The following is a 16,049-nucleotide window of genomic DNA, read 5'->3' on the forward strand; positions in this document are numbered from 1 at the left end:
CTATCGATAAATATTCAGTGAAGTCAAATAATTTTTAACTTTGTAACTTATGTATATGTTATTTTGCGAAATTGTTGATGAATCTGCTGAAGCTTCGACACCCTCGGCCGCTGAGGCTGCAAACTGAAAAAAAAAATGATTCGCCGATGTATTTTCTATTTTACTATTTATTAGTCCGTTGGTCTCATCTGCGTGGTCAGGAAACTCGTGCAAGTTGTGCAGGGTACAGCTGCGTGCACTGCACAGAACACTGCTTCTGCAGCCTTACAAAATATGCCTTTTTCGTCAGAATTCCTAGTTTTGGGCCGTTTTCTTATCAGTTGGCCGTTTAAGCCCTCTTTAGAAAATTGTTCCTGCTGAATTTTACTGTGGCAATTTAGGTTTAACAGTAGAATGTAGACTACATATTCCTCTTTTTTATGTGGAAGTTTTTATTTAAATCCAATTATCGAATTTGGTCCGTTCATTGCATTTTCTTATCTCATTTGGCCGCTTTATTTGGCTACCATCTGGTAACTCTAGTTCACTCTCAGTTGTATTCTACTCAGCAGGCAGCAGTCAGTCAGAGTCAACTCAGTTGCTCACGCTCAGTGCTATGTTAGCCGCACGTGAGGGAGGTCGGGCTAGGCGCTCACTCGGTTGTTGTGAAGTGTACTAGAATTTCTTTCTTCGTCAGCTGACGGAAACAATGGCATTGGCATCGCAGCACGAAAGTACAATAGATACAGCTAACTTAGAACGTTCCTCATATTCGATGGCGTCTAACTGTAAAGCTGTACGTATTGCTGACTTGATTTATTTAGCTGAAACAAGAGATTTCCAAAGGTGTTTAGAAGGGTTACGTAATGCGTACATGAATTTAGGTTTGAGTTTTGACGATACTCTATCTGTAATAAAGAAAATAGTAGAAAAGGTTCGAGAAGATGTGAAGGACTGTTTGAGCAGTATTGCTCATGATCCAATAGTCTGTAGTGGTTGCTACAGCTTCATGTTTGAAGCTGTAACGTTCCCGTGTGGCCATACATCCTGTGGCAACTGTTCAAAAGCAGCATGTCTGTTGTGCTCCGAACGCTTCCAATGTAACGAACGCCAGAAAAACATAGTGATTGCTTTAGTGGTAAAACATTTCTGGTCTAATGAATGTCAAGGAATAGTTCTGCGTAATGCTGGAAGTGATAAACTGAAACATAAACTATATCGAGAAGCAGTTGATTTGTATGATCAGTCTCTGACAAAATGTGAGTAATTTCAACGTGCCGCCAATTTTTGTTCATTTACATCTGCTTTGAAATTAGTTATCTTAGTTCTATTAAGACAAGTTTCCATACGATTGAATTTAACCTAATTTTTATGGAGTAGTTTTAGGATTTTACCTAAGAAAGAATTTATGAATGCTGCCTCGTTGTGCGTTTAGTTTAGTCGTGTCCGTGAAGTGAAGAAAGACATGGGTCACTCATCACTGTTCCCGACCCTAGGCTAGCATGCAACATGACTGTCCTGTGGACTGTCCTCAGGGGTCAGGGCTCAGTGTCCTGTGAATCGCAACTTGAAATAATGACGCCAGTAACGTCATAAATTTTGTTTTAATAGTTATTAATTAAACTTAAAGGCTTAAAGCTGCTGGTCTATTGAAAAATGTTAATTATGGCATAATAAGTAATTTATACCAATATGTGTTTAACTTTAATCTGGAACTTCCAAGTTTCTATACCAATGATATAAACATCAGTTATTTTATTGATTTAAATAGATTATTAGGCTCCATCCTTCTTGGATTTGTAGTAATGATTCGGATATCTTACGCTTTATGTATCCAAGTTCGTATGTGTAGCATTATTTAAATTATTTAAATGCACATAGTACAAGGAATTTTTAATTTTTAACTAATTATTTAGAGAAGAAAACTCGTTACCTGATTTTTTCTACAATTTAAACAGAAAATGATATTCCAGCACGCCATTCTTTTCATCGATCATTTCGAACTATCATCAAGTAGTACTGCTATAGTATTTTCAACTAGTATCAGCAACCCCTCAAATACTCGTTTGATCGCTAATGCTTGTAAACAAAGTATTATTGGAATACAAATGATCAATATTCATTCCAGTTGATAACTAACTCGTAACTTTTACTCCGCAGCTTACCTAACAAACGAAAAAATCGTATTCACGAACTTCTAACTTGTACTGTGCGTTTACGTAACCAACGAAAAAATCGTATTCACGAACTTCTAACTTGTACTGTGCGTTCACGTAACCAACGAAAAAATAGTATTCACGAACTTCTAACTTTTACTGTGCGTTTACGTAACCAACGAAAAAATAGTATTCACGAACTTCTAACTTGTACTGTGCGTTTACGTAACAAACGAAAAAATCGTATTCACGAACTTCTAACTTTTACTGTGCGTTTACGTAACCAACGAAAAAATAGTATTCACGAACTTCTAACTTGTACTGTGCGTTTACGTAACAAACGAAAAAATCGTATTCACGAACTTCTAACTTGTACTGTGCGTTTACGTAACAAACGAAAAATCGTATTCACGAACTTCTAACTTGTACTGTGCGTTTACGTAACAAACGAAAAAATCGTATTCACGAACTTCTAACTTGTACTGTGCGTTTACGTAACAAACGAAAAAATCGTATTCACGAACTTCTAACTTGTACTGTGCGTTTACGTGACAAACGAAAATATTCGTAATCAAGAATTTCTAGCTTGTACCTTGAATTTACGTAACAAATGCTATGAACGCTCAGATTCTAAATTTCGCGCTCAAGTGTCGGCTAAAGACCTTGCTTGATCCTCCCCTCGCCCCCCACGCAACTTCCCCTCGCTCCCCACGCAACTTCCCCTCGCCCCCCACGCGCCTCGTCATCTTGCCTCCCTCATCACTTTCCCCCTCTCCCCGTCACACCTCTCTCCTCGCCTCCTCTCGCCTCGTCCGGTTTTACGCCTCGTCCCTTTGCCCCCCTCACGCATCGTCCCTTCGCCGCCGCCCTCCCCCCTCCCTCGCCTCGTCATCTTGCCCCCTCATCCCTTTGATCCTAGCCCAGTTACACCTCCCTTTTCGCCCCCTCACTCCTCGTTCCTTTGCCCCTCCCTTCACACCTCGTCCCTTCTCCGTCTCCCCCACGCTTCCATAGGTTAGGTTCTCCCCTCGCCTCCCCCATGCATTCCCCCCTAGTGCCGTCACACCCCCTCCTCCGCTCCTGGCCCCCTCTCACCCCTCGTCCCTTCGCCGCCTCCCTCACGCCTCCTCAGGTTAGGTTAGGTTAGGTTCTCTCCTCGCCTCGCTCACGCCTCCTCAGGTTAGGTTAGGTTAGCCGCAGCACCGCCTGGCTCTTCACGCGTTACGTAACGGTTATGCAACGCGCTCTACGTTGCTGGGTGAAATTATAGAAACGGTTGTTCATATATTCATTATATATAAAGCCTGGCAGCTTGCTCAGTTCCAAAAATATCCCCTGAGTTATATAAGGAAACTCTAGTTTGAGTATTTTGATCCAATATAAATGGTGTGCCTGTTCAAATAAAGCCCATCCTGAATTCGGCCCTAACTGTACACTGCATTCTTTTTGTGTCGTAGCTTTGGCTTCGGACATGTTATCTATACTAAAAATTAATGTTTTTCTGTCATTCAATAACTTGATGTATTATTACCGAAATAATGATGACATCAATATAGGAGAGCGAGTGATGTAGGCTTTGTACACAACTACAGCAGCTGCGGCGTAGGCTTTCCCTACTGCACATCCTTGCGATCACGTCTAAAAAAAACTAATTTTATGCTTCGTATCCTATATACCGTACTCTCATACTGGGAAAATTAGTTTTGTGCGTCACGTAACTTTTTATGAAATAAGATGAGACCAATAATTTTTTTGCTTTGATTCGAAAATAATGAACATTTTCTACTTAATTTTAACGTGATGTTACTGTTATTAGCATTTTATTTCGCGCAAAATACTTCAATTGACGCCACGTCATATTATATATATATAATTTTTTTTATTATATATATAATTTTGTTATGCTCACCTCCACTTGGATGGAGCGCCGCTTTGATGCCTGAGCAGCACTCGTGTGCTGATAAGGTTTGAGAAGTCATAAGCTTTAAGATGTCATCGGACAAGTACAGAAGAATATGAAGCTTTTATGTCTTCCATGGCATAATCGCTGGTAAATTAATGACATGAAATTTGGCTGTTCAATTTCAGTGAAATTCGATTGCTTACTCATGACCTAAATTCGTTCATTTGCCTAGTTTGTAAACAAATTTAAAACAAATGTACATTCTGATGAATTTATTTGACATGTTCATCACCATAATTCCTGATAACATCACGATATCATCTACATTTTCAGTTATGGTTGCACTTATCTCAAAGATTGGTTATATAACGAGAAAGCAAAACTATAGCCAAGCATTTAAATGAAGCCCTGCGTTAAAAACACGCAGGGCAGCTAGGAGCAGCTGGCGCTCACCGACGAGATTACGTAACACGATTATCTGTGTTGTCGCTTCACTAGCGATAAGCTGTCAGGATACGATCTTCAGCTACGATTAACCCTTTACGCCCTGAATTTCTGGGATGAAAATCGTAAAATTCACTTTTTCGGTTTTAAGTCTCACTTCAAAGCTGACATTCTGACCTATCCAACGGTACCAAAATCGTCTCTGTACGTTGATTTATGCCTTGACGACAGTTCGTGAAAGGGTTAGGGGTGGGGGAAAATAAATCTAAGACTTTTTTTATTCATGTGAATTTTTCGAAAAAATGACAGAAAACGTGAAATTGTTGGAAAACCGAGGTTTTTTCTGTGTGACGAATTCGTCACGCCAGGGCGTAAAGGGTTAAACGATCAAGGGGACAGTAACAACGTATGTACAGGGTTTAGATTTGTATTCTTATATTAATAATTTATCTCTGCAAATTTACGTGGATTTGCTCATGGTTTTCCATGCCGCGCCCCATATAAGGACTCATATTCATTGTCTATATCATTGTCCATGTCATTATCGATATCATTGTCCGTGTCATTGTCCATATCATTGGCGATCTGCCATACTTCGTTGTATCAGCAACTACCGTTACATAACCGAGAGCGATATAACGCGTGAGATTTTCTGGTTACGTAACGAACGATTAGATGTTCTTGAAGGTTCGGTGCAACGCGGCAATTTCGCTCCATGCTGATTGTGTAGCTAATTTTAAAATCAATATTGACCTTGGAGTTTGATGTTGTGTCGGGTCTAAATTTGTGGCCGAGTTAGCCACAGGCGCCGAGTAGCCTTTGTACACTTAACTGAAAGACGTTAAACTCCTGATATTTCGCGCCTTTAATGAAACATTACTTGTTAAATATTTGTACTGATGAATACAATTGCTTGATGCTTGAAGTGGTTGCTGCTTGAAGTGGTTGATGCTTGAAGTCGTTGATGCTTGAAGTCGTTGATGCTTGAAGTGGTTTATGCTTGAAGTGGTTGATGCTTGAAGTCGTTGATGCTTGAAGTGGTTGATGCTTGAAGTGGTTGATGCTTGAAGTGGTTGATGGTTGGAGTGGTTGATGCTTGAAGTGGTTGATGCTTGAAGTGGTTGATGGTTGGAGTGGTTGATGCTTGAAGTGGTTGATGGTTGGAGTGGTTGATTCTTGAAGTGGTTGATGTTTGAAGTCGTTGATGCTTGACATGTTTGATGCTTGATACGTTTGATGCCTGACATGTTTGATGCCTGACATGTTTGATGCATGACATGTTATATGCTTTATGTGCTTGATAATCGATGTGTTTGTTATACTGTGTTGTTTGACGTGTTTGACCATTAATATTGTTTGACGTGTTTGATGCGTGCAGATCCAGGTGACCACATCGCGCTGGCCAACAGGGCGCACGCGCTGCTGTGTCTGGGCCGCCCTGCCGAGGCGCTCGCCGACGCTGACGCTGCCATCGCCAGCTGCCCGCTGTGGGCCAGAGGTGGGTCATGGGGGTGTCTGGTGGGTCATGGGGGCGTCTGGTGGGTCATGGGGGCGTCTGGTGGGTCATGGGGGCGTCTGGTGGGTCATAGGGGGCGCCTGGATAAGCCNATTCACTGGGATTACCCAGCAACTCATGAGCTTGCTGTGATAATTGCTGAAATAGTTTGTTAGTTAAAGAATGGCAAATATACGTGAGTACTTTCTGAATATTTCCGTTGTCTGTTGTGTATATTTTCCTCTTTCTGTAATCAATAAAGATTGTGTTGATGGTATAATTGATAAGTTCTCGGAGGCGAAGACAGTTAATGGTGGCACACGACAATACATAATTTGCAATTCCGGATGAAGTTTAATAATTTTATTTGCTTGTCTTGAAAATGGCGCCCATCTATACTGCACTTTTATTTGAATGTATGTCGTTATTCCGACGAACATCTTACGTCGTATATATTGTTTTTTGGAATGTACGACGATACATAACGTGTCATGCGGCCTTGAGCGTTCGTAGTACGTGGAATGCACGAAGCAGCGACGAGAATACGACACTTCCACCTTTTATTATTTTGATCCTTCAATAACATGTTATCTACTTGAGGGAACCTGTCTCTTATACACATCTAGATGTGTATAAGAGACAGTACTTACGCTCTATTTTCTTGACTATGATAGGTGGGCTTTGCTTGAAAGGCCGTCATGGGGGCGTCTGGTGGGTCATGGGGGCGTCTGGTGGGTCATAGGGGGCGCCTGGATAAGCCTTACTGATAGAGGCGTGTGTCGTGATGCGAAGCTCTGGGGCCATACTTTCAAAACTGGCTAAGTGAACGTAAGTACTTACGCTCTATTTTCTTGACTATGATAGGTGGGCTTTGCTTGAAAGGCCGTCAATGATTGGCTGATGAACTTACGATCTCTTAACTTTTTTTGAAAGTATGGAGCCACTGGACTCTAGGTGGTCCGTACTCCGTACTAATTTGTGCGAATATCGTGGTTTGAGGTTCTTGCTATATATACCTGCAAAATCGCGTGTCGTAATGTAAAAATCGTATCTTGTTGATGAATAATTAACTGGCGTGTGTCGAAATAAGTGCATGATGGACGTGTGCAGCGTTTTGCCGTTTGTAAATCAGCTAATTAACCGTAATTGCTCTAAATGAACTGCTATCTCCGCTGAACTCAAGAAATATGTTAATTTTATACCTGCGCAGTGGCTGTAATAATTTCAGGCAAATTGGTTTGTATTTTCTAGATAACGTGTTTAACCAATAACTGTTGCAAATCAGCTTGGACCTTCACCAAATTCGAGAAATTTGTTAATTTTACAACTGCGCAGTAGGTACGTAGCTGTGATAATTCCAGGATCGTGTGTTCAGTCATTTTTGGAATTATTGAATTAACCGATAACTGTCACAAATGAAGTTGGGTACCAAACAAACTCGAGAAATATGGTAATTTTACACTTGCGCGATGGCTGCAAAATTTTCATCTATGTAAAGTGAGCTCTCAGTGCACAATTATGGAGTCGGAAATTTCACAGCCAATTTTACCTTAGATAACGAAGACTTGAGTGCAGGTGCACCTTATCAAGATTGCCGCAACCTCATTGAGAGATTTCGGGTCATTGATGTTATAGCAGCATTGTGTTACAGCAGCATTGATGTTACACGATCAGTCACTATAGCGTAACCTTGGCATACTATAAACATAACGTCATGTGATTTAAGAAGTGACACACCCAGTTGCCTTCATATTGTTCTCATAAAAATCGTCTCTGGTTTGTGCACAATTCAAGCTTTGAAGTTCATTCATTATTATGAAGCGGAATGCTTAGTCAGATCCAAATTTGGTGGTGTGTCAGCCCAGTAACTCATGGGAATCATTATAAAGTTATGCAAGTTGTGGCTTTAATAGTACCTATTTATCATTAGCCCTATTGTTGGTAATCATTAAATAGTAGGCTGTTACATCCGATGTTTCTACACATTTTGTCGCCATTCATTCGTCACACAAGTGCCCTTGAACGCTTGCTTAGCACTGGCCTGCTTGCGATTGTTACGAAGGTTATTTACCTGCTTACGATTGTTATAAAATGTAGGTTTGACTATGTTTGTGTGTTTGTGCTCAGGTTTGACTATGTTTGTGCCCAGGTTTGACTATGTTTGTTTGTGCGCAGGTTTGACTATGTTTGTTTGTACGCAGGCTTGACTATGTTTGTGCGCAGGCTTGACTATGTTTGTGCGCAGGCTTGACTATGTTTGTGTGTTTGTGCGCTGTTTTGACTATGTTTGTTTGTGCGCTGTTTTGACTATGTTTGTTTGTGCGCAGGTTTGACTATGTTTGTTTGTACGCAGGTTTGACTATGTTTGTGCGCAGGCTTGACTATGTTTGTGCGCAGGCTTGACTATGTTTGTGTGTTTGTGCGCTGTTTTGACTATGTTTGTTGTGCGCTGTTTTGACTATGTTTGTTTGTGCGCAGGTTTGACTATGTTTGTTTGTGCGCAGGTTTGACTATGTTTGTTTGTGCGCAGGTTTGACTATGTTTGTTTGTGCACAGGTTTGACTACCGTATGTTTGTGCGCTGGTTTGACTATGTTAGTGTGTTTGTGCGCAAGTTTGGCTATGTTTGTTTGTGCGCTGGTTTGAGTATGTTAGTGTGTTTGTGCGCAAGTTTGACTATGTTTGTTTGTGCGCAGGCTTGACTATGTTTGTGCGCAGGTTTGACTATGTGTGTTTGTGCGCAGGTCACGCACGACGCAGCAGTGCACTACAGGCCCTCGGCAGGGCAGAGGAAGCGTGCGCTGCCTTGCTGCTCTGTACCGCCATCTGCGAGGACCAGGCATCCCTTCAGTTCACGGAGGACCTGGCCAACGTGAGATAATTTTATTAGTTTAAATGCGCTCAGAACTGTGAAGTTCAGAAAGTTCGTATTTAATTAAATTTGCAGAGGTCGTTCAAACTCCTTCAGAACTGAAGTTCAGTAAGTATACATTTAATTAAAGTTTCAGAATATACATTTAATTAAAGTTTCAGAAGCCGTTCAAACGCGCCCACAACTGAAGTTCAGAACATTTGCATACAACTTAAATTTGCAAAGGCTGATTGAACGCGCTCAGGACCTTGCTCTTGGTAGCACATTTTCTTATCATTGAGATTTTGGAGAAAGCGACTTGGATGAGTTGTTTTCAGCTTTGTGAATGTCAAATCTTTAGCAGGTGGACGAGAAATTTGAATTTCCGAGGCTGGTGCGAGCTTATATGACTAATTCTAATATAGATGTAATCACGCGCATTTTCCGCGATTTCGCTCATTGCAGGAAGTAATTCATAGTTAGATAATTGTTCTATTATGGTCACTTCCTCTGTGAAAATTTATATTCTGTTGAACGCGTGCAAATTTATTGAAAAACTAATTTCGGGATAATGAGTAGCAGCTTATTAATTATTTCAATGATATCGAAAGACCAATGATATCCTTGCCTAAGCCGCAACTTTGTTAAGACGCTTAGATTTAAATTATTGGGCGAAGTAGAGCGTGGTGTTGTGTGCGGAACGATGGCACCATACCATAACGATGGCACCATACCATAACGATGGCACCATACCATAACGATGGCACCATACCATAACGATGGCACCATACCATAACGATGGTGGCATCATACCATAACGATGGCACCATACCATAACGATGGCACCATACCATAACGATAACACCATGTCAGGTAACCTGACAGCCACAAGGTTGACTGCTATGTTAGTTGAATGATGAATTAGATACAGTATTCACTTATTCCCGATTGCGATGACGTCATCATCGAGTGATTCCTTATCTTCTCATGGCATCTTTGTTGCTATTCCTAAGGGGAAACATTTCTACCTGCTTGTGCATGCCGATAATTCCACCAGCCTCAGATGACTGTTCGCTCTGATTATGTATCTAATATTAAGTTCCCTTTTTGAGTGCGTAGTTCAGTTCTTTACCTCTTATGCTCCCATCTTAAATTTATGCCGCAGCTAGAGCTTTGACTCATGTTACAGATGGTGCACCGTCTCCTGGTGGGTGAAAGCAAACGAAACAAGTCGCGGCGCCAGACCTCACTTCTTCACGAGTCTTCCTCTACCGCCACGTCTTCCCCCGAGCATCTGCCGAGAGATGGCTTTCTTTTCGCGTCAGGTTTTGCCTCCTCTTCCTCCACCTCCGCGATGGACACATCTGACCCACTTGGCCATCACACGTCTGACTCACTTGGCCATCATACGTCAGACTCACTTGGCCATCACACGTCTGACCCACTTAGCCGGCCTGCCTCTGGGTCCGGGCACTTCAAGAAGATCTGGAAGGAACTGTCGCTGCGGACCTCCGACCAGCCGCCGCGCCCTCACTTCCTGAGGAACGTCCTTGCGCGGTACACCACCGGCATCGAGGCTATCAGGGGTGAGTTGTGTGGATGAAGGACTAATCGCGGAGAGGTTGAGTATATCCGCGGTAAGTTATTTGCACGAGGGGCACTCTTTATTTCACGGCCCTGTAACTGGTTTATAAGCTTAAGATGTTTCACGTCAGTGCTGTGCTTTCGCGGACATCAATTTTCAGTCAACCAATTGTGTTTTACCGCGTGAAGGTATTCCAAAATTATGGCGGGTCTTCATTCCAAAACACTTGAGTATGTGCTATTTTAACCTCATTTTAGACACAAATTTGTATGCTCAAAGAATAAAAAATTTTTAGTTGCAGATCTTATTTGTGTTTGTGGTTATGTTGGCAGAAAACTGCCATGCATCGCACACGAAGCTGCCTGTAAATCACGACCTCAAGCCCGACGACCTGGAGTGCAGCTTGTGCATGAGGCTCTTGTGGCAGCCTGTGAGCACCCCCTGCGGCCACACCTTCTGCCTCAGCTGCCTCAACCGCTCCCTCGACCACAGACCTTCTTGTCCTCTATGCAAGGCTTCATTGGTGAAGGTAATCACATGATCTTATCATGTGATTAAGATTGATTTAAAGTTAGGTTACATGATCTCTTATGATCATCAGTCATGGTAAGCAAATGACCGCGATCTCATGATGAGTTATGATTAGCTGTCTCGACCACAGGCCTTCTAAATTGTAGCGTAAATGTTTGATTGATCTGCACCCCCAATATCAAATTATTTGAATATGTTTAGTATTCAAAGCGTTTCCCGATTGCGTATGATGGTTGGATTTTTCCTGCTCATTGAAACGGATTGAAGAGATCTTTCAGCGATGCAGTAATGTGGCAGAGATGTTGCAATTCGGCTTACAGTTAGTTGCTCACGTCGCATCTATCCAACTACATCTATCTCATCAGTGAGCTTTCTGCTGATTTTTGCCCCTGAGACGACACATTTTTCAACAGATTCTGGCGGACCGACGCTTCTTGCAATGCGATTTTGTAGACGCCATCACACGGAGGGTTTTTCCTGAAGAGTTTGCCGTAAGAGAAAAGCAGATGCAAACGGAGCTTGACACGCTGTCCGAGGCAGGGCGGGACCCCAACTGCCCTATCCCTATCTTCGTGGCCACGGTGGCTCTTCCCTTTGTACCTTGCCCGTTACATGTGTTCGAGCCGCGATACAAACTCATGATCAGGCGCTGCATGGAGTCGGGCACGCGTGAGTTCGGCATGTGCGGACCTGTTGACAATTTCGGATATTACGACTACGGCACAACGCTTGAGATCAGAGACATCCGCTACCTTCCAGACGGCAGGTCTGTCCTCAACACCGTGGGCAAGAGACGCTTCAAGGTGGTGCAGAGGAGCGAGAGGGACGGCTACAATGTCGCCACTGTACAGTTTGTCGAGGTAATTTGTCCAAATTTTTTGATTCGAACCTTGGACATCTTCAAGTTTAGCCTCTTATCGGAGGAGACAGAATTCACATATTTTTTCACCCGTAAGGTAGAGTTTATATTATTTTCTCTTTTGAAGTTTCACGCAGCACAAATATTCGGGAAACACGCATCAGCTTGATACATTTTTTTATGTTTCACTGCAAGGAGTCGCGACAACGTGAAAACTCGTGTGAATAACGATAGCGAACAGCTGTGCCATAGATGACATGACCTGTCGTCTCTATAGAATCATTGCTTGGGTGCTATTCATGTCGATAAATTTGCCTTATCATTTTACCCAAGGTATTATTTCCATATAATATTGTGAATATATGCCAACCAAACAGTTGTACCTCTACAAAATATTTATTTCAATTTTATTCATTTTACTTTTTATTCAAATTTATTTTATGCTTTTAATTTTCTCTACTGTAACATCAAACAATTGCTTAAATTAATTATATGGGTTATGTATATTCAAAGTAAACATTTTCCTAGGATGACACGTCGTTGCCGATGGACGAGACGAAGAAGCTACACGACCAAGTGCGGCGCAACGTTGAGACGTGGCTCGGCCGCATGCCGGCGGCAGCGCGGAGGCAGATCTTTGATTGTTACGGCGAGATGCCGGCCGTCGAGCTCAACTATTGGACCAAACCACACGGTCCAGACTGGTTGTGGTGGCTGGCTAGCGTCCTGCCCATACACCACCTCACCAAGGTGCGTCGTGTATCCTTATTTACCTCAGTGTTCTGCCCATACCTCAGCAAAGTAATATATTTGCCTATGGATGATTGCCTGTTATGTTACGTAACTATCCGCTAGTTCAATCATCCACGCTTCCATGTGATCATGAACAGACAAATGGTCCTGATGCTGGTGCCTGTTTTGCAGTACTCGCTCCTGGGGATGGTGCAGCTCAGGCAGCGCATCCTGCTGCTGCAGCAGAACCTCTTGCGCTTCCTTAAGGATACCTGGAGGATGGAGGTGCCCAAACCGTGACTAAATGGAGGTGCTCAAGCCGGGACTAGATGAAGGTGCTCAAGCTGGGACTAGTAGAAGGTGCCAAACCTCAACTAGATGAAGGTGCCCAAACCGTGACTAAATGGAGATGCTCAGGCCGTACTAGATGAAGCTGCCCAAGCCGTGACTAGATGAAGGTGCCCAAACCGTGACTAAATGGAGATGCCCAAACCGTGACTAAATAGAGATGCTCAGGCCGTACTAGATGAAGCTGCCCAAGCCGTAACTTGATGAAGGTGCTCAAGGCGTAACTGGATGAAGGTGCCGGCCTTCTCACTGCTCCTCGCCTTCTGAGACTACAGGTCACTTTGCAACCCACGCGATATTACCTGTTTTTTTTTTTTTTTTTGCTTCTGCGGTTGGCAACTGTGACTGCGTCTTACTTTCTTCCCATATTAACCAAATATTATAGGCTAACTTAGAAATGAATGAGAGAGACGAACGACTATGGTTGGGATATTGAGTGTTATACACTAGTGACGTGTTTTCCTTTGGACCTAAACAGGTAGTTTGTTTCCGCTGCATCAGACAAGCATTGATGCAAACGATGCTGAAATATTGACTGCCGCACATACAATACGGAGACGGTAAACCCCATTCGGCTTTGGAACGTATATTTTATAGCTTTCCTCTGCCCCTTTCATTTGTTGTGGTTAACTGAAAAAATTTATTTATGATATAACTGGAAAAAAATTGTTTATGATATTTTGTTATTTATATTTAAATGAAAAACAACCGTACAGTTTTCGGCTAGGAAAGAATAACGCAATCGGTGTACAGAGAGCAGCGCATTCACTGGGATTACCCAGCAACTCATGAGCTTGCTGTGATAATTGCTGAAATAGTTTGTTAGTTAAAGAATGGCAAATATACGTGAGTACTTTCTGAATATTTCCGTTGTCTGTTGTGTATATTTTCCTCTTTCTGTAATCAATAAAGATTGTGTTGATGGTATAATTGATAAGTTCTCGGAGGCGAAGACAGTTAATGGTGGCACACGACAATACATAATTTGCAATTCCGGATGAAGTTTAATAATTTTATTTGCTTGTCTTGAAAATGGCGCCCATCTATACTGCACTTTTATTTGAATGTATGTCGTTATTCCGACGAACATCTTACGTCGTATATATTGTTTTTTGGAATGTACGACGATACATAACGTGTCATGCGGCCTTGAGCGTTCGTAGTACGTGGAATGCACGAAGCAGCGACGAGAATACGACACTTCCACCTTTTATTATTTTGATCCTTCAATAACATGTTATCTACTTGAGGGAACAGGGCAACATGTTGAAGAATTTAGAGAATATTTATAACTTATATACGGTTTATGACGGCAGAAGTGTCGGGGCGTCCTAGATAGATAGATGCGCGTTCACACCCTAGGGCATGTTGAAAAAAAGATGTTGCAAAATGCCGCACATGCAATGTTATCAATTACTGCCACAAGGCAGTACGTATGTAAATACGTACACAAATACTGCGTCGCAGTTGCTACGTATGTAAATAGGAGGTGAATGTATGATAACTCAATAACCTTTATATCTTTAATCCTCGCTAGTCTTGCAAATCTTCCTACTTTTATACTATTTTACATAACGAAACAAATCGTTGATATTTACACTTATTTAGTAGTAAAAAGCAGCAGGATTAACGCTTTTCTTTAGCCCTTGCCATTTATTTTTCAAGTGGTTTTCCTCGTCCTTTAACTTACACCTTTATAGATTCCTCAGCTACAGTAAGAGAAATATGTCTAAAACTTTGTCCAAATACCGATGCAATTTTATCCATTGTCTAGGTCATCCTGCCCATGTTGGCCGAGCAAAAGAAGAGCGTATCTATGCTACGTGCAGGAAGCGAGTCACTATTTGAAAGAAATGGCATATTAATTTTCTGCACTGCAGCGGAGTGACAGCGACACTCGAGATGAGAAGAGGTCCAAGCCCTGCAGCCTCCCCTCAATATTTCGTGTTGCTGGTGAGAGTGGCCGTGGGCGGTGCCGAAAACGAGGGTCAGGTTCTTGTAGGATCGTAAATTATGAAAAAGTTCTTACTCGTACACGAGTGAGAGAACCATCTGTAGTAAGGGAAACTTCAACGTTGGTTCTGAATCTATCATCACAATATGGTGACTGTAAATATGGTGGTGTTTTCATTTAAATGCTGTGAAGATTGCGTACTCTTGTCTGCTCACGTTTTATTTATCTATTGTAAATAAATACGATTTCATACCCTAATTCTATGTAGTTTGTAGGCATACTGTTAATGTGTGTGTGTGCGTGGCGCCAGGGGCATAGTTTTTTATCACGATGTTCTTGGCTTTTTCCTCCTTAGGTTTCCTTATGAGCTTCTTAGCAAACGGTTAACAACTTTTCAGCAAGCTTCATGTGTATTTTAACCACTCTCAAGTTGCTTAGATTCAATTCATAATCCTCAGCTGCCAATTGTGTACGTATTGTAGTGCCTAATCAACTTTCCGCCGGTCACTCAATTCATCACCCAATGCTAAGCTAGTTAATTCTTCCACGGATGTTGCCAAAAATATTATATTTGGCTTAGTTAAGACTCACACCCTTCCTGTACCTTCGAAACAATAATTTTAGCCTTGGGTTTTTATTCCCCCAGTCTGGAACCACCAGTTTAGTATTAGGATATCCCTGTTTTTAGCTTAGTTTCCTGGCATTGACGAACCAGTTTTTGTGCGTACCGCGGCTCGGAAATCCCTTCGTCCGACTCGTAGGGTACAGGTGCCGTAAATGCTTACATGCTCGCTCATTCAGGTTCTACATCCAAGCTTTTGGAATTTTTCGATGCACTCGTGCGTCTATGGGCAAATTTTCTTCTAAATTGCTAGCATCTGCCCTTAGATGATTCCATGGGCATTTTTAATCGTGTTTGTCTCGATAAGGAATAACTCACTTTGATGCTCTGAAAGTTTGTATGAATATTTAAGAAATTTATTCTACCTATGAGTGGTCAGTCATTCTCATTGACATGAGACATCGCTATACGGACGAAGCTCGACTAGCATGTCCTGTGCATGCATTCCAGCCTTGCAGGAGACCCCCATTAAATCCTTCGAAGTGAAGCTTGTTTCGTCTCACTCCTTGCAATAATTGTTATAATAAAGCAATTACAAACCCAATGAATTCTGTTTCAATGCTCTTTATGTCATCACAATATTTACAATTT

General features: G+C 42.0%; 1 protein-coding gene across 2 annotated transcripts; it reads left to right on the forward strand.

Annotated features, from left to right (window-relative positions):
• The first annotated feature begins 585 nt into the window (after positions 1-585).
• Positions 586-15,945, forward strand: LOC108681031 (LON peptidase N-terminal domain and RING finger protein 2). Of its 2 annotated transcripts, XM_047884460.1 has the most exons (9): positions 586-1,238; positions 5,861-5,980; positions 8,721-8,848; positions 10,017-10,413; positions 10,745-10,941; positions 11,357-11,803; positions 12,331-12,552; positions 12,727-12,819; positions 12,993-15,945. In XM_047884460.1, the coding sequence occupies exons 1-9, from the start codon at positions 689-691 to the stop codon at positions 13,005-13,007; spliced, it is 2,169 nt and encodes a 722-aa protein (XP_047740416.1). In that variant the 5' UTR covers positions 586-688; the 3' UTR covers positions 13,008-15,945. The 2 variants fall into 2 exon arrangements, with proteins under 2 accessions (XP_047740416.1, XP_018025476.2); XM_018169987.2 differs by having other exon boundaries at positions 12,727-15,945.
• The last annotated feature ends 104 nt before the right edge of the window (positions 15,946-16,049 follow it).

Source organism: Hyalella azteca, unplaced genomic scaffold (assembly GCF_000764305.2).
Source record: "Hyalella azteca isolate HAZT.00-mixed unplaced genomic scaffold, Hazt_2.0.2 contig15455, whole genome shotgun sequence".
NCBI lineage: Eukaryota > Metazoa > Arthropoda > Malacostraca > Amphipoda > Hyalellidae > Hyalella > Hyalella azteca.